This window comes from Mesoplodon densirostris, chromosome 4 (genome assembly GCF_025265405.1).
Source record: "Mesoplodon densirostris isolate mMesDen1 chromosome 4, mMesDen1 primary haplotype, whole genome shotgun sequence".
Taxonomy (NCBI): domain Eukaryota; kingdom Metazoa; phylum Chordata; class Mammalia; order Artiodactyla; family Ziphiidae; genus Mesoplodon; species Mesoplodon densirostris.
In genome coordinates, this window is record NC_082664.1 from 182016450 (window position 1) to 182044300 (window position 27851).

Sequence of the window (27851 nt, forward strand, 5' to 3'; positions counted from 1 at the left end):
ATCTCTTATTCAACTTCATCTCTCCCTGCTCTCTAGTACTGAGTAGGGCTTGATTGTTAGCTAAATTTTAAATGATTCAGTGTAAATCAGGCTTAAATATCTAATAATATATTTTCCAGAAGTTTTAGGAGATTGACATAAAAAATATGGAAAGGGAATATGTTATACTTCCTATTTTAGAAGTCTTTGAGCATAGCTTGAGATTTTTATCTTAGGTTCTTAAATTATACATAATATAAGTAATGTCAGTTTTATAGAACTAAATATAACTCATTTATGATGTTTAATCATCTAATTGGCTTCTGTAAGCTACCTATCGGTTCTTTCAATTTTATTACTTCCATTACATTTGTTTTCAGATAAAGATGAATGTCATGTCTCAACCAACACTGAAAATGTGAAGTTTAGAAGACATTTGCTAAGTCAAGTCACCTCATGTAAGTCTGCTCACATCTCTCAGCATCAGCTTAATATTGATTTAAAATGTAAAGAATTAAGTTCACCACCTTTGAGGCTTTCTCAACGCTCGAATTGCTCAGAATATCTTAGAGTCCCCTTGTATATTGAATCACTGGTCTTGGAAAATAGTGGAAAGATGATTACTTACTAAATTTCATGTGCTTATTAAAAATATAATGTTTAAAATCAAGGTATTATTTTAAAACTGAGAGTAGCACTTCAAAATTGTCCTTTATTTTGTATCAAGTCTAGGCAACAAGTCCCAGCTGTGTGCCAAACTTAATGGTTCTAAAACGGTTTTCCGGGGCTTCCCTGGTGGCGCAGTGGTTGAGAGTCCACCTGCCAATGAGACGAACCCGGCACACGGGTTCGTGCCCCGGTCCGGGAGGATCCCACATGCTGCACAGCGGCTGGGCGCGTGAGCCATGGCCACTAAGCCTGCGCGTCCAGAGCCTGTGCTCCACAGCGGGAGAGGCCACAGCAGTGAGAGGCCTGCGTACCGCAAAAAACAAACAAACAAACAAATAAAACAGTTTTCCATTGTAACAAATGTTTTGTTTTTCAGTTTCTTAAGTCTTTGGCTTTTTAAAATATATTCTTGATCATTAAAGGGTGATATTTAGTAACTGGAACCTTAAGTGGTTAACTATTTATTCAAAAAATGTAGCTTTGAAAAGTCATCTTAACCAATCCCAACTATTATAATTATCTCCTAATGGTCTTCTGTCTTCATTCTGTCTTCTCTCCTGTCTTCGTTGCCAGACAGATCTGCACGTAGAACCACTCCAGTAATTTTAAAACCCCTTAATGGCTCCCCACTCACTGCTGGATAGAATCCATGCCTTCCCCTGGAATTCAAAGCCCTCTCCCAAGCTCCTAAAAATACCCCCCGCCTTAGCCAGCTGAGCTCTCTCCTGTTCTCTGACTCCTCATTCTCGTCCGTGCCTCTGTGTCTTGACTGGGACTGTTTTCTTGGCGTTTCTCTGTGACGTCCTTTGCTCCTCCCTTTCTGGTTTCTCTGCCGATTGAAATCTTGGCGCAAGCTGGCCCCTCAAGGCTCAGCTCAGGTGTGGACCCCTCCACGAAGCTTTCCCTGATCACTCCAGCTAGAAGCACGAGCTCTTCCCCTCTCTGCTGGCTTCACCCAGGATTTTGTTTTTACCACTGTTTCAGCACATTTTACCCTGCAGCTTTAGTGTGTGTGTTGATGTCTGTCTTATCTCCCACCCGAGGTTGTGAGGGCCAGAAGATCAAACCTCTTGTCTGACTTATTTTTGTCTTACACAGCATTCGGCATTAACCTTTAATCGTGCTTGGTAAATATTTGTATAACAAATTGAGAATGTGCCTGGACTTTCCTCCCATCATCCCCTCCGTCTTTCATCCCTACAGACACATAGGGTCCGTATTCATGGCAGCTGTTCTCTCTCGTTGTGCCCTCCTGGCAGACCTCCACACTGCCATCTTATCCTAGGAAAACACTGACCGTGGTGTAATTAACAAGATACAGTCAGTTCCCAGCCTCAGAAATAAACTGTAGTCCCAAAGTTCATGTCTAATTCTGTTGTTTGGAATGCAGAAAGCACTTTCCCACAAAAACAATGTTATAAATAGTGGTTGGGTTTCTCAGCCCGCCCTCCCAAGGCTAGTTAACCCAGAAGTACCAGCACAGCCGCCGTGTATCACGTTGTTTTGTAGAGAGCCTCTAACTCTGGATATGGAAACACATCTCTCATTCCCTAGAAGCAGAACAGTAACTTTCTGGGCAGCCTGAGCTGTAGGAGGGTCTGAGCTGGGGCTCTGGCATGGTCCCCCCCACCCCGATATTGGATACCCTCATACCAGTAGCTTTTTGGTTTTCAATATTTGCATAAGGAACATTTACCGATAGGTCACTGATACTCTCATGTCTTCTGAATTGAAGGCAAGAGGATGCTTGCTCTTCTCATCCTCCCCACAGTAGATTCGGATGGTAAATAGGGCTTCAGCTGCCCTATCACACGGGGGTTAAGTCAGGTATTGACAGATGAGGAGCTGTTTTACTCCTGCTCCCTTTCAGTTGTCCTGTGGGCTTATGGGAATTAAATATATAAACATGGAAAGTACTTCTCTCTATAGGAAAAACACATTTCTAGGCATCAGCTCTATATTTGACATGACATCAGTTTTGTGGACAAGTGATTATCATTCCTATGTGGGCGTAGTGATGCTTTGCCATGAAAAGCACCCGTGTATGTAAACAGCCCTGGAGGCTGACGGTTTCTGTTGTCAGGCTGTAAGAAAAGCACTCTATAAAATTTAGAGAATTTAACATGTTCAGTCATCTTATGAGCTTGGAGCACAGGAGTGAGTGTCTATTTTATGTTTAGTACTGTCCTAGATGCTGGGGACTGGGGAACAGGAACCAAAGATAATATGAAAAGTGTGCTTTCCCCTCCAGGAGCCTGAATCAGGGAGTAGAGTGTGAAAGAAACATTCACAGCGCAAACAATATGTTGTTAATTGCCATAAAGTACTTCAGGAGGGTAACAAATGTTCTTAGGATGATCAGAATGGCATGATTCACTGTGGTTATAAAGATAGTGCTGGGACTTCATTCAGTCTTAGAGTGATGGTGAGGGTCTAAATGAAGAGCTAGGAGAGGAAAGGATATTCCAGGTTGGATTAACAGCATGAACAGAGGACTAGAGTTACAAACAAACAAACAAATGAAACAGCATTACTGGCTGGAACAGAAGGTTTAGTTTATGTCAGTGGAAAATGGCACCCGTGGTTCCACCCTGGCAGTGAGTAAGAGTTCATCCATAGATGTTTTTAAAATACAAGTCCCTGGGGGCCTCCCTGGTGGCGCAAGTGGTTGAGAGTCCGCCTGCCGATGCAGGGGATACGGGTTCGTGCCCCGGTCTGGGAGGATCCCATATGCCGCGGAGCGGCTGGGCCCGTGAGCCATGGCCGCTGAGCCTGCGTGTCCGGAGCCTGCGCGTCCGGAGCCTGCGCATCCGGAGCCTGTGCATCCGGAGCCTGTGCTCCGCAACGGGGGAGGCCACAACAGTGAGAGGCCCGCATACCGCAAAAAAAAAAAAAATAATAAAAAAAAAAAATACAAGTCCCTGGATCTTACCCCAGAACTAATAAATAGAATTTCTGCGGCATGAGACATAAGCCTGTTTATCTTTTAAAGCTCCCCCAGTGGTTGAGAACCACTGAATTAGAAGGAGGGGCCGAACGTAGGAGTCAGGCCTCTGCCCCTCAAGCAGTGGGAAGCCCTCAGGGGCTTCTGTGACCTATGAGCAGTGGGCGTTTGCCAAGATAAAGGATTAGTCAACTGCACGTGAATGGCAGAGAAATAAGAACCAGCTTGAGTTTGAGCAGTGGTGGTGGGAAAGCAGAGAAGGTCACGTGTGTACGTGTGCATGGATGTACGGGAGTCAGCGATGTCAGCCTTGACCTCGGCGTGATTTCTTTTATAAACCGATTATACGACTTCACCCTCATTAGTTTGATCTGTTTTCTCTTACAACCTGGCAACTTAAACAGTAATTTCCACCAGTTTGCATTTAATAGAAGGAGATCATTGTCTACTCATGTCCACGTCTAACTCATAATCATAAGTGAAGTTGTGTGTATGAGGAATGCGACCTGTAGCGTACTCGTAAAGCGTGTACTAACCACCCACATGTGCAGTAAGACAACCTCAGTTCTCACTGGGCAGGATTGTGCCAACAGCCGGAGTCACATGTACGATACTTACTGGCACATAATCCTCTAATATCTAGTTGAAATTTGAAGAAATAGTCTAAATTATGCTGTGCGCTTTAATATTTTTAGCAACCGATTTGATAAGCGCTTCATTTTTCTGGCGTCAGACCCACGCCTGCTTCCTGACAGCAGCAGCTGCCCGTCCTCTGAGCTCATGCTTCTCTCCTACCCACACCTCCCCCCCTCCCCTCCCCTCCAGGCCCATCCCCTGCTGGTGTCGCTGCACCACACACACCCCCATCCCCACCCCCGCACCCCGGGGTTGGGGGCAGCAGAGAGGAGATTAAAGCAGTCAGAATTTCACTTCTCCTTTGCCACTGACACGCCGGCTGACCCTAGGGGCTCACACTCCCGGCCGACGCGGGATGTGAAGGCTGCCAGCGTATCCACTCTCAGAAGTCTCAAACCACGCCTTAGTCGGATACGTTTCCCACCTCTTTGACGTATTTTAAATAATTTATGTTTGGCAACAATGGGCCATGTTTATTAGATGGCAGAGAATAAATTCAAGGTGTGATGTTTTGATGTGACCTGTCCCCTTTAGAAAAGGATTCAACATCATGGACTTTTTAAAAAGAACCACTCTCTTGGCTCTTCTGTAACAGTACATACATGACAGCAGTTTCTGCTCTGGTCTTTGCCTGTGGCAATTAATTTACTCTTGTGTTATCAATATCTCCAGATCTCTTGACTTAACTTTTTTATAACAACTTAGGCTTTCACTAACCATCCAAATGTTTAACCAGACAATGGATGGTCTGCTCAGATTTGAGGGAGCCTGTAGGAGAAAGGGACGCGGGAAGAACTAAAATTCGTTGAGTACCCACTCCGTGCCATGTCCTTTACATGTCTTTTATGATCTTAACTCCATTTTACAACGGAGGAACTTGGGATTTAGAGAGGTTTAAAAAGTGTATCTGATGTCAAAAGTCTAGTCAGTGGTAGAACTGGGTTTTGATCCCAGGTCTGGCTATCTGTTTAAGCAGCCTGATCCTACAGGTCTGCGTGACTTTTATTTGTTGGGAAACATCAGTGAACTTGGAATTGGTGGTGGTGGGGGGGTTGGGTGTAAGCTTTACCTCCCTCACTAATAACCGTGACCATTTTAATGAAAATTTTTTTTAACATCTTTACTGGAGTATAATTGCTTTACAATGGTGTGTTAGTTTCTGCTTTGTAACAAAGTGAATCAGCTATAATGTATACATATATCCCCATATCTCTTCCCTCTTGCGTCTCCCTCCCACCCTCCCTATCCCACCCCTCTAGGTGGTCACAAAGCACCGAGCTGATCTCCCTGTGCTATGTGGCTGCTTCCCACTAGCTATCTACCTTAAGTTTGGTAGTGTATATATGTCCATGCCTCTCTCTCACTTCGTCCCAGCTTACCCTTCCTCCTCCCTGTGTTCTCAAGTCCATTCTATACATCTGTGTCTTTATTCCTTTCCTACCTCTAGGTTCTTCAGAACAACTTTTTTTTTTTTTTAGATTCCATATATATGTGTTAGCATATGGTATTTGTTTTTCTCTTTCTGACTTACTTCACTCTGTATGACAGACTCTAGGTCCATCCACCTCACTACAAATATCTCAATTTCATTTCTTTTTATGGCTGAGTAATATTCCATTGTATATATGTGCCACATCTTCTTTATTCATTCATCTGTTGATGGACACTTAGGTTGCTTCCATGTCCTGGCTATCGTAAATAGAGCTGCAATGAATGTTGTGGTACATGTCTCTTTTTGAATTATGGTTTTCTCAGGGTATATGCCCAGTAGTGGGATTGCTGGATCATATGGTAATTCTATTTTTAGTTTTTTAAGGAACCTCCATACTGTTCTCCATAGTGGCTGTATCAATCTACATTCCCACCAACAGTGCAAGAGGGTTCCCTTTTCTCTAGACCCTTTTCAGCATTTATGGTTTGTAGATTTTTTGATGATGGCCATTCTGACCAGTGTGAGATGATATCTCATTGTAGTTTTGATTTGCATTTCTCTAATGATTAATGCTGTTGAGCATTCTTTCATGTGTTTTTTGGCAATCTGTATATCTTCTTTGGAGAATAATGAAATTTTAATTTAAAATATTTAATGCTCTCAGCTTCAGTTTCCTCATTTATCCTATGGGGATAAAACCTGCTTTACTGACCATTTGGGATGGTTGTGAGAATAATAAGCTAGTGAATTTCAGTATGATTTTACAGGTATAAAAACCCTTGAAAGATTGAGAGATTTTTTAATGTAAGCAAAAAAACAAGCAAAAACTCACAAAGCATTAGATGAGATGATTTGGATAGATTTTGTGGTATTTAACATTGCTCTACAAACTTTCCAAATAATATTTGTCAGTTTTGTAAGTCCCACCACCATGGTTTGCCAAACTGCGTCACTGAATTAAACATCTCAGTGCAGCAGAGAGAGTCCTGGCTACGTACCAGGTACCTCATTTCACTTACCAGAAGCAATCATTAGTTTCTATACCATATCCAACAGGTCTGAACTCTGGTAGATACTGAAATGTTCATAGCCAGTGAGGACTCAGAAAATTCTAAGGCTGCTCAGTAGTCATAGACTTTAGCGGACTAAAGTTAATGTTAACACTCTCAGGATAATTCTTTATATTTTTGAAGTTTTTAATAAGCCTGAGTAATAAAGTCACATTTTGTAAAAGTACTTTCACAAAACTGCTATTCAAAAGTGTTTCCAGGTTTCTGGGCAACGTTCATAGGTTACAGGATGGTGAATTCTGAAAGAGAGCTCTGAGCTATTGTCATCCACTTAAACTTCTTTCCAAGGACAGGGTTACGAATGAAGTGGCCATGAGCCTGAGAAGTACCCAGGTCATGTCCTAGGTTTACCCCAAACCTTTACCCCATTAAAGCCCTAAGTCTCTCCTAAAAGGCAAATGCCTTAAGAAGACCAGCCGAGACCATGGAAGAATAGTATTAGAATAGTATTCAGATATAGATCCAGAAGACTGCACCTGTCCAGTCTTGGACCCAGAAGTGCGTGGGGCTCTTCCACATCTGCCATACATCCCAGGAGGGGTCCCTAGTCCTGAGGTGCTGACTCCCACCTGACTTCTAGCACCAGCACTATGCCTGCTTCCTACATCTGGTGGATGGATGCCTCCAGGAAGGGGAAGGAGACACAGGAAGCAAAATAAACATACAAAGCAGAGACTGTCCGTAATTGTGGACCATGATTGGCTTGCACAGTGTTCTTTTTAAACACGAGTTCGTTATTAACTAGTATTATTCTAACTAGTTGCTAGTTGAATTTGCTGTTAATTAATTTAATGTACGAATCCAGATTTCTGGGTTCTCTTGAAAACTGTCAGATGTGGCAGCTTTAGTCCTACCTTTGCAGGTGGCTGTCGTCCGTTAGAGCTGATGAGAAGTTGCCTCAATGAGATGGGAGCCTGTGCTTTCCAGTTCTCACAGTCCCACCCCTGGCTGTTGGTTTCCTTTAAATAGAATGAAGAGGAAAGTTAAATGTTGCTTATACTGCCATTTGTGTTAAAATTGGAAATAACAGGTTGATAGGATAGCATATTTCAGTATAAGTGAAAGACGGTGTTATTCTCCTAGGGCTGTTGTAACAATGTACCATAAACTGGGTGGCGTCAAACAACCGAAGTTTGTTCTCTCATTGTTTGGAGGCTAGAAATCTGACATCCAGGTGTTGGCAGGGTCCTGCTCCCTCAGAGGCCTCAGGCGAGGACCCGTGTTCCCTCTTCTAGCTTCTGGTAGCCCCCCGTGCTCCTCGGTTTCTGGCAGCATCACTCCAGCCTCTGCCCCCCTCTCCCCTTGGCTGTCTTCCCTGTGTCCAGATTTTCTTCTTATGAGGACAGCAGTCATATTGCATTAGGGCCTACCCTGATCCAGGACAACCTCATTTTAACTGAGTTATGTCTACAAAGACCCCATTTCCAAATAAGGTTACATTCACAGGTACCCGGACTTAGGACTTCAATGTAACATTTTGCAGGGGCACAATTGGACCCATAACTGATGGTGTATTTCTTGGTGGAGTGCAGGGTAATAGTTTAAGGGCAGAGGTCCCTGGAACAGGGTGCCTGGATTCGTACTTACAACTTGTTTGCTCTGTAATATTGGAGCAGCCGCTTACCCCTCTCAGTGACTCCCTGCCCTCATCTGTCAAATGAGGATGATGGTACCCACCTCCCAGGGCTGAAGTGAAGACAGAGTGAGGTCATACATGGGAAGTACTTGGAACAGTGTATGCCACGTGCCAAGTTTCAGTAAACTGAGCCATTATTATCTTTACTGTTACTCACTCTTACTCATATACACAAGTTCTGTGCATGCAAGGAGTTTCCGTGCCCAAAGCTGTTATTTAAGATAGCATTATGAAGCAAGCCATGGACAAAGTAGAAATAATAGATAGAAATGCTGCATGAAAAAAAAAAACTTAAACCAATAAAAAAGAGAGTGAGAGAGGCTGGAATGTTAATAAGATTTACTTTTTCCTGCAAATAAAATAATCGTAATACATTAAAAATGTTTAGTCTCCTCACTGTATTGGATTACCTGCCCAGCCTCGAGAGGCACTTGAAAGTGATAAAGACCCAGGCAGGAACTTCAGACCTAGAGGCTTAGATGTTGACTCGGGCTGGTGAGCACAGTGGCCCGAAGATAACACTGGGGAGGTTAGTCCAGGGAGAGCATCCAAGGAACACATTACTTTTAAGTATCCCCGCCTGCCTCCTTGGAAGCATGTTTTTACTGTCTGCCTCCTTCCCATAAACCCTTGCATTGAAATTATCCTGGTTTCCCGTCTCTGGGTCAGAGATTGAGGCTGAATAATTCTTTACATTTAAACCCTACTTTTCTTCCAAAGGGACCAAATATTTTGAGATATATTATTTCATTTTTCCACATAGCGTTTATGTAAGACAGCCGTACAACTTGAATTTTATTAAAAACTGAGAACTCCAGTAGAGAAGGTTTAAAGAAATGACAGGACTTTCTGAAGTCCCTGGAAGAAAATTGTTCTACAGGTTAGAGCTATTGGGTATGCAGTACTACAGAACGTATATGTGCCTCATTCTCCAAGGTAGTACTGTCCTGAAAACATGAGAATATTCAGATAAAATCAAAGTATCTTACCTAAATGGTGAAAGGGACATATGGGTATGATATTTACTATTTGTGATTTTATTTTAATAAAAGAAGTTAGGCTGTTTAATTTTTGGCAAAGAAGTGGTGTTGTGTCATTCAATTATTAGTAATTTGGAACATTTCAATTAAATGATGAATTCATCAGGACTCCTTCAGTTGCAAATGCAAGAAAGCCAGTTCAAGCCAGCTTATGAAAATCAAAGGAACTTAATTGTTTATATAACTATGGTTTCCAGAGGTACATCTGGCGTCAGGCATGGTTGCAGCCAGGAACTCGGATGATCTCATCTGGACTCTTTTTCAGCTCTGCTGGTTTCTTTATTCGTCATTCTCCAGACAGCATGTGATCAGTGAGATGAACAGCAGCGGCTTGAGACTGTCATCTTCCCAGCTGAGCAGTCCCAACAGAAAGAGAACTTGTGGGGCTAAACACCTTGCTGCCTGCCTTAGAGAAGATGCAAATCAACCCTCCTTGACCCCGTGTGTGATGAATCATCACTGAGGCCCAGCGGAGGGCATGATTTCCCAGTGCTGCAGTAAAGAGGTGTGGTCCAGGGACTGGAAGCCCCCCTGGGGTCTCATGCAGCGAGAGAGGCTTTCTCCAGAGGAATTCAAAGAAGGGTGGTGGGAGTGTGTGCTCAGCAGACCAAAACTGTAGTGACCTCAAAGCCTTACAAATGGTGTGTGGTAGAGACTGTAAGTTCTGATTTTAAGATGGCAAATAGAGAACTTTCTGCCTTCTCCTATTACAAAATCCATCCAAAGCAAAGGAAATAAGAAAAAAAATTCCAGCTCTATCTTTGATAAAAAGTAGGTGACATTAGTAACCCTAATCCACAAATATGAACACAGAAGTTATATGACCCTGTGACTTAGCTGAGGACAGTGAACACCTAGGCTCCCACAGAGTAGAGTAACATGCCAGGAAGCAGCTTTGCCTTGTAGAACCTTAGGAGGCCTCAGGTTAGGCTGGAGAAGGAGCTAAAGCATCCGCTTGGAAACAGACCCCACCCGTTGAAAGTCTATGAAAGGACCAGTTGGACACTCGGATCCTTGTCTCACCCCAGCCAGATAACTACCTTCCCCACAGCCCAGGCAATGGAACGTTTATTCTCTGGAGATGTTGAAACTTCAGAGAATTGAGGCTCAGGGACACGGGAGCAGTAGAGGGTGGGGTTAAGTAAACATCCGCCCTGCTCTTAGAGCATCAGGAAGCCAAGTCCCCAGTCAGGTGCTGGAGGATTCCCCAGAGAGCCTGACCGGTCCCAGAGAAACTTCCTATAGGGGTTCTCCACAGGGAAAGCCAGCTTGCTCCCCACCTGCTCTTCAGTGAAACTGACCTTCAACAAGCTCAGCCCACAGGCAGAGCCGCCATCTTGCTTTACTAATAATTTACACTTAAATAGGGAGAGCCAGCCAAGGATCAACAGATATTTGGGAATACCTCCCATATGAAAGCAGAGATAAAGCAAACAAAAATAAAGAACTCTGAGGGGACAAAACAGTAGGGAACTTAAGAAACAAACTGTAATTACTATCTCTGAAAATGTGAGATTTTGCAGAGCAGAATCCTTTTTAAGAAGGAGAATTATAGGAGAGGAAAATTAAAGAACAAGAAGTAACTCACAAAAATTAGAAATGTGGTGGCTGAAATCAATTCCTTAGAGGGATTGAAAAATAAATTTGAGGAAGAAATAATTAGAGACACAGTCCAGAAGATTCTGTCACTCGCTAATACAAGAGAAAATTTGGAGAGAATTATCAAAGAAATAATACAAGACACTTTCCTAGAACAGAAAGAAAAGATAAATGGTAAAGTTTCCAGAGAAGAAAAATTGTCATATACAAAGTGTTTTGGATAAGAACAAACAAGACCTCTCAACATCAGTACTGATATAGAAACATAAATTGTGAAATATTCTCTTAAGGGATAATTTTTGTCATTAAAAAGCATTTCTTCTTTTACCTGAGAGTTAGTTACTGTCAGATATCTCTAGTTTCCTTAGTACATTTAAAATATTCCACTTACAAATTTTCCATTATTTAAGCTTACTAAAAGTTTTTATATAATCTGAGGTACACCTGCAAATTTGTGTTCCAGAGATTTAGGATATTTTATGGTGCTTTTCTGTACCATAAATACATAAATATTTTATGTATTTTTTGATTCACTCAACAGATAATTTTATGTATTTTTTGATTCACTCAACAGATAATTGAGTGATCTTTTCTCAAGGTACTGTGGAGTTGATATGTCTTGGTTTTGTGTGATAGTCCAACATCTGGTCCATAGTTTTATAGTCAGTGATAATACATATGACTGATTTAGAAACTCACTGATGATACTAGGGTATGTGGTAGCAGGATCTGCAAAATACTTCTCTTTTTTTTTTTTTGTCCCAACATACTGTGATATCTTTTTTTTTTTGGCCGTGTCACATGGCTTGTGGAATCTTAGTTCCCCGACCAGGGACCGAACCTGGGCTGGCAGTGAAAGCGCTGAGTCCTAACCACTGGACCGCCAGGGAATTCCCAACAACATATTGTGATTTGAAGTGACAAACGTTGGGTCCTACCTTTCAAATATGTTTGGCTCTTATTTTTATACATGTATAAAACTATATTAATTGTGAGTAACAAAGTATCAGTGTAGAATATTAGTTTTTGTCTTATCTTTTATCAGTGTAGAAGACAGTCCTGAGTGCTAATTTCTTCCAGAAATTAGAGGCATCAAAAGTTGAAATTTAGCAAATACTTTTTTCAAATTTTACTTATTTGAAAAAATAATATTTTTAGGATTTGATGAATATTATTTTGACTATATAATGAATAAAATGTATTATTATGGTATTTTTGGATTAAAAATCTTCTCCAAATAGCATTTTGGTTTTTAAAACATTCAAAATTTTAGGTTGTGAACATTACAAAAGAATTGAAATTTTAAGTGCAGTGCAGCTCCCTCCTCTTTTTGGACTAGTTCCGAAAGCCTAATGAAATGGAAGGCAAGTGTCTTTTTCCACTTAAAAATGGTTATATTTTATTCCTTAATGTACTATAATGAGAACAAAATAATATAGAAAAGTCAAGAAATGAAAAAGTGCCAGGATTCTTCTTGCCAGTATAACTTTTTAGAATTGTGCTGAGTTGCTTTTGCTTTAAAAACCAGACCCAGTCTCTTATGGATTCTCCAGGTAATGACATTTTGTGGAGGATTTTTGTAGTTCTTTTGGCTCAGCGAGGTCGAGAATTCTGAATTAGAATTATAGAACGGGAAGGCATCCTCTTATTCGTTTTACAAATGAAGGAACTGAAGTCCGGAGAAATTATGATTTATCCAGGGTCATACAGTTAACAGCGAGGGTTGGAGGAGAAACGTGGCCTCCTGGCAGGCAGTTCAGTGAGTGATCTTTGTAAAAGACTCTTTGGGTTTATTCTCACCACCATCACGTTACGTGTAGTGTCCATAATTTATTGCATTAGGCCCAAGTTGCAACTTACAAGTTTGTGTTTAATTTTCTGAAGCTGAGGGAACATTTAGAATTAGGAATACTGACAGTGACCCAAAAAAATGGAATGGCAAGACGCATTTGGAAGAACTGTTGCCTGGGGTAGAAGATGTCCCTTGCTTAGACTCTGGCCCTGCTCTCTAGAAGGAGCTCCATTGTTCATTATTCCCTAGGACCTGAATGTCTTCTGGAAGGTTCTTCTTTGCCCATCTTCTGCCAAGGTCACACTTATACAGACATTGGGGAAATATTCCCACCTTGGAGGCTGTGTGACCTTTGTTTCCTACTTTATGATCATGCAGTTTTGGTGGTTAGAGCATTGTTTTAGGAGTCAGCTGGAGGCTTAGAGGCAAGGCTTGGGGGGTGGGGGGCTGGCAATGTTATTCCCTCAGAAACTTAGCTGGCTTCTGACCTCCCTCCTTGTGGTTGACTCCATATGCCAGACGGAGGGGTGACGTGTCCCATCTGTCAGGGACAGTCTCAGTGTATATCCCTCGTGCAGGTTAAGTGATAATGCCCTCTTTTACTCTCAAAACTGTCCCGGGTTGGACAGTAAATTGTGTATGGTCACTCTAGCCAAAAAAGCATGCCAGGAAGCCCCACGCCTAATTTATTCCTTTGCTTCCTGTCTCCCGTTCCCCCCTCTCTCAGTGTATGGGGGCCCTTGGATGGCCATTTGAAATAGGCTTCCTGGGAAGTTCACTTGCTCAGCCTGATCGGCAGCAAAGCTGACTTCCCTCTGTTCACCTGAGAAAACCTAACAGGCCATTTTTGCTCAAAGCCTTTTTCAGTCTCCTCTCTTACTGTGTAAAATCCAGAAGCGGTCAGATTTTCGAACCCTGGGAGCCTCCAGATTTTTGGATTCTCTGCTCCCTTTCAGTTCTGCTCTCAGACCTGTCACTTCTTGCCTGTGCAGATTTCTTTCTTGTAAATTCTCAATAAATGCAACAAGTAATAATGTTATTCTGATATTGTTTTCCATCTCTTTTTCCCTATAGGCTTAGTTAGACTCTTAGTTAACACTTAGTTAGAGCTAGATAGCTCTGAAGCTATCTCAGGCATTTTCAAGCATTGAGGTATAATTTACATAGAGCAAACACAGCTTTCGGTTCAGTGAGCTTGACAGTCGTATACACTGTGTAGGCCGCCACCAAGACTAAGATATAGAGCATCTCCATTGCCCCAGATGGAGGCCGCTTTCCAGTTAGCTCCCTGGAGACAGCCACTTCTCGACTTCTATCACCATGGATCCCTTTTCACAAGCAGTACTTGTATTAAAAGTTTTGTGACTGTGTGACATGACTGTCCTTCTATCCTTTACTTGGTCTCTCCCTTGCCTGCTGCTGGGCTGCTAAGCAGTTGTCATATATTTTAGATTTTTTTTGTTTGGTCTGCACCCCACTTAAAGATACCATTTTTTATGTTAGTTGGGGAAAGCTAAGTGCTATAGTAAGTGGACCACAAAAACGTAACAGCTTCAGCCTAATTAAAGTGCATTTCTTGCTAATGAGCAGTACACTGAAGGTGTCCTCCATCAGTCGGTAACTGTCGTTAACCTGGGCCTCTGAGTCCTCCAGTAGCTGGGGAAGGAGCAGGAAGCTACCTCACCTGCTTCTGGAAAGCCTCTACCTGAGATCTGACATTCAGCCCCATTCTTTTGGGGACAGCTATGCACAAGACCACCTCTGGTGCAAGGGAGGAGGGTTTGGAAATGTGGACTCTGGCTTGACACTACTTCTCAGTGACAGCTCCACACCATGAGGCGGGAAAGCAAAGTTTGGAAGATGTTAGTTGTCTACAAGGTTAATGTCACAGCTTTTATTTTCTTTTAATAACATAATACCATATTGCTTTTCTTTTTTGTCTTCACGTCACTTCTTTTTCTCTGTGTTGTGTATTCTTTTATGCTTTTCAAATAAACATTTTAGCTTTGGAAAAATTTTAAAAAGGGTATTGCTATCTCTGTGATAGAAATGTTCAAGGCAAAAGCAATTTAGTTTCCTTAGATTATTCTGATGAAATTAAAATTATCTCTGGCTATTAGCAGATATAATTTAACTCTTAAAAGATAAGGATCCATGGTATCACCATTTCTAATCAATATTGTACCAGAGATCCTAGCCGGCAGAGTAAAATAGGGGAGAAAAACCTAAAAAAATAAAAATAAAAAAGTGTAGGAGTGGAAAGGAAGAAAAAAACTGTCACTATTGGCAAATGATATAAATGTCTATGTAGAAATTTTCCAGAACTCTGCAGCTAAATTCTTAGCATTAACTAGAGAGTTGAGCAAGGTTTTTGGATACAAAATCTGTGTGGAAAAGCCAATTACATTTCTATGGACCTGCAAAAACAGAAACAAAACAGAGGATGTAATTTTTAAAAAACATTTTATTTTGAAATAATTAACATCCTACATAGCCATGGTATATCTTCTCAAACAAAGAAATTAACATTGATACAATAATATTAACTGAACTGTGGCTGTATTCAGATTTTCCCAGTTTTTCTACTGATGTCCTTTTTCTGTTTCAGGGTCAAACCCAGGTAGCTGTTATCTCTTTAGTCTACTCCAATTTGCAGCAATTTCTTGATCTTTTCTTTCTGGGACCTGACGCTTTGAAGAGTAATGGTCAGATCCTTTGTAGAATGGACCTCAATTTGGGTTTGTCTGTTGTTTTCTCATGATTATGTCACATCCAATCAACATGACATCACTGGCAATGTTAGCCTTCATCACCTGCTGTCGCCAGGTTTCTCCACAGTTGGAGTTACTGTAGAAAATGCAATTTAAAAAATATACAATTTACAGTAGAGGCACAATGTAAGTAGCATTCGAATAAATCTTACAAATAACGTCTACAGCCTTTATTGAGAAAGTTATAAACTTTTATCGAAAGACATTAGCTACAGTCCAATTAAATGGAGAGAAACACAGTATTAATGGATTGGAAAACTTAATGTTGCAAAGATATTAATTCTCTCAATGCACCTAGAATCAAATTCCTAACAAATTTGGGGGTTTTTAACATTACTACTACTAGTAGTAGTAGTAGTCATCTTTTTTTTTTTTTTGCGGTATGCGGGCCTCTCACTGTTGTGGCCTCTCCCGTTGCGGAGCACAGGCTCCAGACGCACAGGCTCAGCGGCCATGGCTCACGGACCCAGCCGCTGCGGGGCATGTGGGATCTTCCCGGACCAGGGCACGAACCCGTGTCCCGTGCATCGGCAGGCGGACTCTCAACCACTGCGCCACCAGGGAAGCCCTATTATTCATCTTTAATGTTGTTATTTTGGTGATGCTTAGCATTATAATTCTGAACTTAACATGGTGGAGGAGTGGTCCAAGAATTACAAAGACAAAGTGAAGACAAAGTGTCTTTCCTATGTATATTGTGACAATGTAAAATTATAATAATTAAGCCAGTATATGATATAAAGATATACAAATTGGCCAATGGAAAGAATAGAGAATTCAGAAACAGATCCATCTATATATGGAACCTAGATTTATAACAAAACTGGTATTGTAAACCACTGGGGGAAAGGACGGGTAGGTTTTTCAATGTATCAAGTTGGGGCAAGGGATTGCTCATATGGAAGAGCATACTGTTGGATTCCTATGTCATATCACACGCAAAATAGGAAATGGTGAAATTATCAGTTATAAGTTAATAATTATAATTAGGTTTAATTATAAAATTAGAAGCAGAACCCAGGAAAGAACAGTTGAAAGAAAAAAACAAAACTACCAAAGGAATGAAAACAAAATTGGAAGGCGTGGAAGGGAAAAGAGATGATACAGAAAAAGAGTGAGGTCATAGGGATTAGAGAAGCGAGAAGGGAGCCAAGTCAGACAGACATTTAAAAGATGATGTAACACCTTTGGGTTTAAAATATCAGTGTTTACAGTATGCCAGAACTGCATCAGTTATTAACTTTTCTCATCCTTCTGAGTTATGTGCCAGAAATCAAAAAGTGATCTATAAATTAGTTTAATGATCTATCTACCAACAACCCAATTACTCAATCATTTGTGGAAAGCAAAGAATTGGAAACCATCTGGCTTTGAAAGGGATTTATTATCACTTTCTCAGTTTGGGAAAGTTTATTAAAAAGGCTTAACTAAGATTTATCAAATAACTGTTATATTTATTACTGTTTTACTTAGAGGCACCTTGTTTATTAACCCAATATGCTTAGAAAGTGTTATTTAGAAACATTATTAATTTTAATACATACTTACCAACATACAATGAGTTTTTAGAGGAATATTTTGTCTTAACATATGTTTGAAATGTATTTTTATCAAAACCTTGCAGCTATAATGTACATCACTCAATTTAGGGAAAATGGTTGCCATTTAATCTAATTGACAAAGCTTAGTCATCAACTTTAAACTTATCTTCCAAGTCAGACTTCCTTCTGTCAGTAAAAATCCGACTTGATTTTTCAGCTCAAATAAATATGTTAATGTACGTTTCCATGACAACCATCACACAGCTGAATTCTAATTCTAACACAGACAAATAGATAAGGCACAGAGCCTTGCCACATGTTGCCTGGATACAGTGATGCTGCTGCCTTCAAGATTTCTTTGCTTTGCACTCCCTAAAGTCTCCCAGAGTTGAGTTGTGTCTTTTACAATAGTAAGGGTTTTGGAAGGTAAGATCCTTAAGTAAAAACACTCTCATTACTGCTTCATTCTACTATGGATCTGATTTTGTAATTTACTAACATGGGCCCACATACTCCATTTCTTAATAAGATAGGTATGTTATATGTATGATGGGGAGTGAACAAATCCTTACTGTAGTGCTTTGATTAAAGGAGGATTTACAGGTTTGGCTTCCTGGAGGGTTTTTATATTCCAAGGCAATGCACTAGCCGGGATTTGTGAGTGGTATGCATTTCTTTTGTCAAGTGGGAAAAGAGTGATTGTGAAGGAGGGGAAGAGGGAATGAGAAGAGGCTGGCATGGTACCTTAGCCTCAGGTACATTCCGGAAGAGATCAGTAATAGGAAGGATGGAGATTGAGGATTTGGAATTTCATTTCCTTTAAACGATCTGTGCCGACGTATCTCTTAGTCTTCATATAGCTCTAAATGTACCTCAATTTGTAGACTGCTGATACAGAAGACAGGCAGAACAGGTCCATCATATATATAATTATAGATACAACAAGACACCCAAACTAATGAAGTAAATCCAATATTTAGAGACTAAGCTTTTCTGAAATAAAAGACAACTAGAATCTGCATGTTAAAGGGGCGTTCTGTGTGTCTGTGCCTAGTGAAATTGCTGGACCACAGAGGTAAAGAACAATTCCTTTGGGGAACCAGGCAAATAGGTTGAGTTTTTTTTATAAGGGGGGAAATTATGTTGGCCTCAGATTTCAATCAGTGCAAGAAAATGGAATATACTTAAAAGATTTTGAAGAAAAGAATAAGTAACTTAGAGCTTTTTATATCTGTTTAAACAATCCTTCAAGTATAAGTCAACCAGCAAATAGTATTGAACTTAAAGAATTTTCAAAAATGATTCCTTTGGGCCTTTATGGGGGCAATAATAGAGAACAGATTTTTTTAATCCTGGCTTTGCAGGGTAAAGATGTACTTGGAGCTGCCAGAACAGGATCTGGCAAGACTTTGATTTTCCTTATCCCAGTACTGGAAGCTTTTTATCATTCTTAATAGACTTTGACAGACAGACTCTGGGTCCTGATAATACTTTCTATGAGAGAACTTATCTATTTCTCAGGCCTTTTCTGAGAATTAGGAAAGAATCCTGGCTTTAAAAGCAATCTCATCATTGATGGAAAGACCTGAGACAAGGTGTTTGAGAAGATCAACCACATAAATATACTTGTTTGCATACAGGTTTGACTATTGAACACAAGGATGAAACAATAAGTGTTCATGATACCAGTTTCCAAAGGTTATTAGTTCATGATGAAGTAGAATAAATCTTGGGCATGGACCTTTGCTGACACTATTAATGCTGTTATTAAAAAAAAATCTTTCTAAAAAACATTGACTTTGCTTTTTTCTAGGCAAAACAAGTCAGATCTGTAAAAGACCTTGTACCTTGTGTGCTTGAGTTTGAAAATCTCTGAATATGTTTGAGTTGGTGAGAAAAGTAAAATATAGCATCCCTGTCCCTTTGGAATAAAACTACATAGGTTGTGAGCTGAAGTAAGAAATAAGTATCCTATATTCCTTTTTGAGAAGTATTATATTTTTTTCCAGTTGTCGAGAGGTTCGGTCCGTAAACCAAGTTTCCTACTGCCTATACTCTGGTATTTCTATTCTTGACTTCTGTGGTTGACAACAGCAGATGAGAAAAATGCAAGTCCCTAATAAGTTTATCTGCAAAAGAATGAACTGTGCTCTTTGCTACTGATACTATAGCCAGGGTGTTGGATATTCAGGCCACGAATTGAGTTCTTCAGTTTGATTGCCCAGAGGATACCAACTCATATTCACAGAGCATATAGACCTGCTTTATTAATTTTGCTTCTCTCAGAAGAAAAAAAGGATAGTACAGCAACTTCTTGAGTAGAAAGTGCTTATGAAAGATATAAAAATCAATCCAGAAAAATGTATGGACATCTAGAAAACAAAAACAAAAGCTGGAGTCATCTTTAGCCCAAGATCAGCAATGAAAAGAAAGAGGTCAAAGGTATTTTGTTTCTTACATATGTAAGTATATCTGATGAAGGATGAAAGAGTATTTGACTTGAACAAGTTACATTTACCCAAATAGGCTGTATTTCTTGGTCTTACTATAAGCAGCTCCTTGGATAAGATTCCTTCAGAAAGTGTAGAAACAGCTGACCAAAGAATTGTTAATGAGCTTAAGGATCTGTCCCTCACCAGTGACTAAGTGGAAGAATTTAGAGCTTATTTCAGTGAGAAAATATCCATCGTTAAGTAAGGTAGAAAAAGGCCAGAAGCAGGAGAGGAAGAGTACAAGCTGGCCAATGGTATTAATAAAGAAGAGGAGGAAGAGGAAGGGAGGCAGATGAGGGGAAACATGGAAGCGAAGATGGTCAAACCAAAAGGGCCTCAGACTCAGTCTGCTCCTAGTGCTGATGAGGCACAAAAAATCAAGGAAATCGCAGAAACAAAAAAAGTAATGAAACACTTTAAGTGAATAAGAAAATAACACTACTGATGAAGGGAAGTTGGTTCACCAGTGGCCGCCAATGTAGAAATCCATTGTGAAGGGTACTAAGGAAGAGGATCATGGTAGTATCAACCATGATAAAGCAGAAGATAGTCTTCAGGAAGAGGGCACGTTTGATCAAGAAGAGTATGGGAAGAAAATTAAGGCAAAGCATATGGAGAAAAGACTTCTAAAAAGTGAAACCAAAAAAGAAGCCAACAAGAGGCAAGCAGAGGCCAAAGATGAAGGGAGGGATGGTGCCTTTTAGGGCTGGATGTGGTGTGTGATGAAGGGTTTGATCCATTCACTCCCAGATCCTGATAAATACAGACGTCTGAAAAATCAGACAGTGAAGATGGAAAATGAAATTAGTGATACCAGGAAGAAGCAGAGAACGAGGAAGAGGACCACAGTGAGGTGAAAGGAGTGAAACAAGTTGTAGTAGAAAGGAGGCCACGTGGGAAACCTACGAGCTTTGGGATACAGGCCTGTCTTTAGCAGAGGACCAAGGGCTTGTGTTATATCTGCTCAGAAGTCGAAGCTAAATACTTCTTGCACTACTCTTCTTGAAACCCTTGGTTATGACTGAGTGTGCCAGAAGTCAAAAAAGAGTTGGCCTTGGAGCAGTGAGGTGCCAAGAGTCCCATCCTTAAAAGGTCAGTGCAGGGCCTCCCTGGTGGCGCAAGTGGTTGAGAGTCCGCCTGCCGATGCAGGGGATACGGGTTCGTGCCCCGGTCTGGGAGGATCCCATATGCCGCGGAGCGGCTGGGCCCGTGAGCCATGGCCGCTGAGCCTGCGCGTCCGGAGCCTGCACGTCCGGAGCCTGTGCTCCGCAACGGGGGAGGCCACAACAGTGAGAGGCCCGCATACCGCAAAAAAAAAAAAAAAAAAAAAAGGTCAGTGCAGCTCCAGATAGAAGTGGTCATACATCTAACCCGCTTCTTGTCCCAGCACAGAATGTACTTAAAGTGAGTGGATTAAAGAAACCTCCTGATCCCATTTCCAGCATGTATGCTCTTGGATTATATCCATTCCTTTATTTTACTGTCAAGTTGTGGAGTCCTTGTCCCATTTTTAGAAATTCTTGTCTTGCTTACTATTCAGAACATACTATGTTTATTCATTTGTTTATTAAACTAAATTGCTCAGAATTTTGATGTATTTAGTATTTCCAAAAAGAGTGTGTATGATGGAGCAGCCCTATTTTGAATTGAGATTGTCAATAATATGCCTATTTCCCATTTTTAATAAAAGTACAACATCTAAGAATAAAATTAACAAAAGTCATGCAAAAATTTCTACATTGGAAACAATAAAACATTACTGAGAAAAATCAAAGCAGACTTGAATAAATGAAGAAGGATGACATGTTCGTGGATTGGAAGACTCAGTTAGATGACAGTTCTCCCAAAATTGACCTATAGATTCAACTTAATCCCTATCATAATCCCACGGGCTTTTTTTTTTTAATTGGCAAGCTGATTCTAAAAGTTATATGGAAATGTAAAAGACTGAGACTATCCAAAACAATCTCAAAATCATAGCTGGAGGAGTTGACTTCATAACCTACCCATAAAGCTACAGTAACCAAGATAGTGTGGTGCTGCCATAAAGATCAACAAGCAGATTGATGCAACCGAATAGAGAGGCCAGAAGAGACCCACAGTTATATGGTCGTTGGATTTCCAACAAAGACCCAGAGCAACCAAGTGGGGAAAGGAAAGATTTTCGGTAAGTGGTGCTGGAATAACTGGATATCCATATGGAAAAAAAGAAATCTCAATTCCTACCTTGCACCATGCACAAAGATTAATTTGAGATGGATCATATTACTTAAATGTACAAGCTAGAACCATAAGGCTTTTAGAAAAACACATCAGAGAATATCTTCATGATTTGGAGGTAGGCAAAGATTTAAATGTAGAAAGCAATAACCATAAGAAAAAAATACATAACTTAGATTTTATCAGAATTAAAAAAAACAAACGTGGTCATCAAAAGACACCATTAAGAAAACAAAAAGATGAGCCACAGACTGGGAAAAAATACTCACAAAACTTGTATTTGTCAAAGGGCTACATAGATAATGAATTTATACAACTACAGAACAAAAACACAAAGTGGGGATAGGGGACAAATGATTTGAAAAGACACTTTATAACAACAACACTCCACCACAGATGGTATTTGAATGGCCAGTAAGCCTGTGTTCTGCCTCATTAGTCACTAGGGAAATGCAAGTTAAAGCGATAGTGAGACACCCACCAGAACGGCTAAAATTAAACAGCTCTGTGACACCAAATGTGAATAAGGGTGTAGAGCAACTGGAACTCTTACATATTGTGTGGGAGGGTTAGACAGTGCAACCTCTCAGGAAAAAGATCTGGAAGTTTCCTTATAAAGCTAAACATACACTTACCTGGTGACCCAGCAATTCTACTCCTAGGTATCTACCCAAGAAAAATGGAAACATAAGTCCACAAAGTAAGACGTTCACAAGAAGTACACAGCATATGGATATATGACTTCATTCATAATAGCCAAAAACTAGAAGCAGCCCAGGTGTCTCAGTGAGAGAATGGATAAACAGACTGGTGTGTTCATAAAATAGAGTACTACTCTGAGAGAAAGAAACAGCACTGATACCAGCAACAACATGACTGAATCTCATCGTGCTAACTGAGAGAAGCCTCATCCAGAAGAATACAGCCAGGGTTTCTCCATTTCTGTGAAGTTTTAGAACAAGCAAACTTTGTCTGTGAGAGAAAAGAATCCGAAGCGTGGTCGCCTCTAGGGGATGGAGCAGCGAATGGCTGGGAAGGCTCATGAAGGCACTTTTTTTGAGGTGTGCTCATGGTGTGGGTTACAAGGTATATGCATTTGTAAAAACTCATGGGATGGTCCACTTAACATTAGTGCGTGTCATTGTATGTCAGTTTCACTCCAAAAGAGAGGGAAAAAAAGCTTAAAAAATGTCTCAAGGAGGTACTGTTTTATATCCAGCAGACTGGCAATGCAGTGGGGCACGCCGACCCCTCTGACCCTCACTAGTGGTGGTGTCAGTTGGATCGACCTTGAAAAACTTTGTCATTATCTAACAACTTGTGCATCTACCAACCCAGCAGTTCCACTCTGAGAGATAGAAACTCTTGCAGACATACATGGAGAAACGCATATGACAATGTTCCAGAAGACCAGAAAGAACTCAGATAGCCATCAACAAGAGAAGGCATAATTGTGCCATGTTGAAACATACCACTACAGGTGAACCTTAGGAATGTATAAGAATGCTTCCAATATGATTCCAACCAATATAATTCCATCCCAAATCTTACAGAATTTAAGATTTGATTCTTGATTTGATGAGGGATACATATGCTAACACTATAAAGGAAAGTGAGGGAAAAAATTCAAGGTGTTTGGGGAGAAGGCATGGCAAGAAGGAGGGGAACTAGAATGGGAAAGACCACAAAGACGCCTTTGGAGTGACTGGTAATGTTCTATTCCCTCATCTCGGCAGTAGGAAGACAGGTGTTCATGTTATTATTTTTCATTATAACTTACACATATGCAAAAATATTGTTTGGTATATATTCAATATTTAATAATAATTTCATGAAACGTAATGTATATTTTAAAATTAATCTTTAAGAATTCTTTATTAGTGACAGTATGATATGCAGGATATAAGAAGTTGGCTTTCTGATATCATTAATTCAGTCATTTATTCAAATGTTTATTAAATTCCTGTACACAGCCTGGTAGGGATGTGACATTAGTTAAGCCTTTATTTGGAGACTAAGGTTTCCATAGCTGTATCCTAAAATGAATTTGAAAAATGACTGAAATCTAAGATGATTACAGTCTTACCTCAGTTTTGACCTCAGTCCCCTAATGCTAGTCCAGGGGACACCTGAAGGCACACTTTTAAGAATTGGAATGTCACTTGGACTGATCATTGACCAGTCATTAAATTTACCTTACAGTCGGGTCATGGAGAATGTCTCCCATAATTTATCTTCTTGAAACTTAACTATGATAAAAATTCTCAGGATGCTGTGGCTAACACTTAGATCTTACTGCTCTTCTGTTGAATCTTAAGCAGTTTCAAGGTATTTATGGATTTTTCATTTCAACATTTCCTGCAAAATTTGTGAATAATTTTCATTAAATGAACTTGCCAGAAAATAAAGATTGAACTCTGTAGCTATAATGTGGTCCTAATTCGTAGCTTAAAATGAAAAGGGCTTACCCCAATCCTTGACTTTTTATAAGTATTCAAACATTCCTTTGAATGCCAAATAATAAATTCATAGTGCTAGATATCCAGTAAGATGGCAGTCCGGTTGCCTATATGAAGTGCTTAAATATACCCAATTGCAATTCCAAAGCTTTATTGCTTCATTTATCACAGGAAATGCCAGAGTTCTGAAATATTTTGTAAGGAAAGCTACCCTACTTGTATGAATTCTCATAGGAATTACGAAGAATATTATGCCAATTCAATCCTAAGTATTGAAGTTAGAGTTCTAAATGACATTTAATAGTATGATTTATTTTCTGTCTTAAACTTTATAGGTCACATAAACAAGATCCTATCCTTTCATATTGCTTTTTATTGTTAAAGTGTCTGAGTGATGATAAAAATCTAAGCTTAAGAACTGTCAGATGATTTATGATATTTCATTTATTTTTCAAAGGATTGGGGTGTCACCAATAAGCCTATTAGAATTGTAGGTTTAAAGTTCCTCAATTTTAAAAAAGACCAGCTGCGTAAACAAGTGTGTTAGCTTTGTAATTTAATTCCGTGTGATTTTTTTATAATACTTCAAAGTACCAAAGGAGGCAGTTTTTCTTAGGTCATAAGCTTATTTATGTCATTATGATCTCAAACTTTCAAATGCATTTCAAGATCTACTTTTTAAAATATTAATACGTTTTTATTGTATTTTTTATAACCTCAAGACATTTCTCCTTTTGTCGACCTAAATCTGCCTTTCTTCATGGGCTGACATCAACAGCATGGAATGTGGATGAACTGGAGGAAAACTACTTTAAAAAATTAGAATTCTGTAGTCAGGGATGGATAATCTAAACTATCTTTGCGAGTGTGCTGTAAGCACCTTAAAGCTATTTTTTTGTTGTTGTTATTAAATTGTAAATTGGGGATAATTGTAAGTTCACATGCAGTTAGAAGAAATAACCCATGTACCCTTTACATAGTTTCCCCCAAATGTAACTGCCAGGATACTAACATTGATACAATGCAGATCCTATTCCGATTTTCCTAGTTTTACTTGAACTCATTTGTGGATATATGTATCTAGTTCCTGTGCACTTGTTGTCACATGTATAGCTTCTTGTGTCTACTGTAGTCAAGATACAGAGCAGTTCCATCACAAGGATTTCTCAAGTTGCCATTTTATAACCATACTCACCTGTCTCCCCCACGTGCCAGCCCTAACCCCTGGCAACCACTAATCTGTCCTCTGTTTCTATAATTTTGTCATTTCAATAATGTTATATAAATGGAATCTTAGAGTATATAATCTTTAGTGTTGACTTTTTCATTTAGCGTAATTCCCTTCAGATTCATCCATATTCTTGTGTGTATCAGTAGTTTGTTCCTTTTCATCATTGAGTGGCATCCAGCAAAATCTACTTTGATTTTTAGTCTTCACATGTACACACACATAAAATATGAGATAATTAAAATATCAGTTTAAAAGTGGTTTAAGATATGTTACTATTAACCTGTCAATTAAAATTGCAGGTAAGTTTTTAGTATCCTTTCAGTCATTTCGATTGGACTTGTCTGCGTCTTAATGTACTAAGAGCAGATGATTTGCCAGCTGTACACACATTTCCAGTAGGAAAAAAAAAGAATGCTGTTTTCTGACAACTCATTCTAATAAAAATTGGCAAGACTGGAGAAAAGACAGTAGCTGATACCATGCAAGACAGGTCCTTGTTTTGATTCCAGCAGATTTACTGTTTAGTTTTTTTTTTCTTTCATGTAGCCTATGATTACCCAACTAGCTCTTTTCATACAGCCTATTATTATACAAGTAACTCTCCTTACCCTTGTGCCTGTGTTTGCTAATGTGATAAATAAAGCTGTAGATGTGGATGAGATCTCCTAGGGAGAGACTATAAAGTGAGACCCCATGTTTACCTTGAGGAGCTCCAAGACTTAATGGCCAAGGATGGCCGGAAAGGCAGCAGGAAAAAACCAGGGGCTTCTGGTTCATGACAGCTAAGAGAAAAGAGGGTATGAAGAAGGAGTAGCCTCAGCTGAACCTTCTTCCCCACTTTCACATGTGGTAACTGTGCTCTTAAGTCTTTCTTCATCCAGGCATGGGGAGGATGCAGAGACCTCCGGGACCTCGCTTCTCCAGAAGTGCTCGGTTGAGCTTGGGAGCCTCAGGAACCAATGTGAAAGAAGATCTAGCCAGGCACACTGTGAATAAGAATAGATGTTCCTGCTGTTACCTTGATTTTGGTCATGAAGACAGTTTCAGAGATCTCTTTGCATCCCTGTTATTATCACTGCCATCTATGTGTACCATAGTTGTGTGGATATATTCTGACACGGTTATCAAAACTGGAAGAAGGCATGACGAACCAGCATGACAAATGTATTTTTAGATTCAGGCCAGTGTTTCGTGGTGGTTGCCGTGACTGCATAAGCCACAGCTCCTTCTAAAATGCCTTTACGATACTTAACTTTCTCACACGTAGTTAGATCATGTAGTTAATGTCGTTACTTGGGGATGGAAAGCACCCTTCTATTACTAACACCACCTTGAAACTTATAAGTCTGAAAATGATTCACCATGCAGTATTAAGAAGTAAAATGCTTTTATTACTTTCAGTAAGACGACATAGGCTCTAAAGGTAGGTGTTCAGGGTGAAAATGAAGAAGAGTGAGTAGGACTAGGACTAGGAAAAGCAAATTAGAGTAAAAAGTAGTTTTCTGAGATTTATCATTTCAGGTGTTAGGTTTGGACTTTGAGTTCTGTTTTTTTTGGAAATATAAAATCTCAGCCCAGAGCCAGGAACTCTGCAGTTTAGTCAGTTAGAAACTTGTGTTGTATTTTTGGAGTTGAATTTTCCTGTTGCCCAAGTAAAGATGTCAGTGACTTAGAAGTAGCTCATGGATGCTTTGTGTGAGTTACTGAGTGTTGATTATGTGATAAACAGAACCAAAACTTAACCATGTCTTTGGATTTGTAACTTCGTATAATTCAGTAGTCATTGTTTAGTTCATATTCACATACATGTACATTGAGAAATCTTAGTACTTTACTAAAGTGATAAGCTTTTATATTTTACAGTAGAATAAGGTAAATAATTTTATGGATTTTGCTTAAGATCCTAAATACTGTGTCTTTTTTTTCAGTAAATGTAGATGTGACCTTCATGCTATACAAGTGATATTGTTTCGCATTTTTCTCTCAAGTTTGAAAATCCAATTATGTCTCCTAAGTATGTTGAAGAAACTCAGCAAATTTTATCTTCTACACATTTTGAGAGAAATAACTGCAAACCTTATATAAGAATAATACAAAGATTTTATTAGAAAATTTTTGCACACTGATGTATCATAATTTCCATATTTGCCTCATAAGGCCTACTTTTGAAAAGTTTGCAATGGATGCTACTTCCAGAGTATATTTCATAAATGAAGTTTCTATATTGTGAAATTTATTTTTGCTATATCAGGCAAAATATGATCTTTCTTTCAGAAAGTGCTTGGGCAAACTAAATTTCAGTATTAGTTGTTTAAAATAGCATTTCACATTTCACTGCAC

General features: G+C 39.7%; 1 protein-coding gene and 1 pseudogene across 22 annotated transcripts in view; both read left to right on the forward strand.

The window, feature by feature from the left end:
- The window catches only part of ZNF438 (zinc finger protein 438), a 256361-nt gene that overhangs the window by 171856 nt on the left and 56654 nt on the right, over positions 1–27851 (forward strand). For 17 of the 22 annotated variants that reach the window (XM_060097815.1, XM_060097818.1, XM_060097806.1 and 14 more), the window contains one exon: positions 360–437. The exons of the other annotated variants lie outside the window; for them this stretch is intronic. Coding sequence is in view for 1 of the 17 variants with exons in the window: in XM_060097821.1 (XP_059953804.1) it covers positions 436–437 (2 nt within the window). In the remaining 16 variants the exon portion in view is untranslated. The remainder of the gene's footprint in view (positions 1–359; positions 438–27851) is intronic. 22 annotated transcript variants of the gene reach the window in all.
- On the forward strand, positions 18408–20582 carry LOC132489273 (probable ATP-dependent RNA helicase DDX10; annotated as a pseudogene).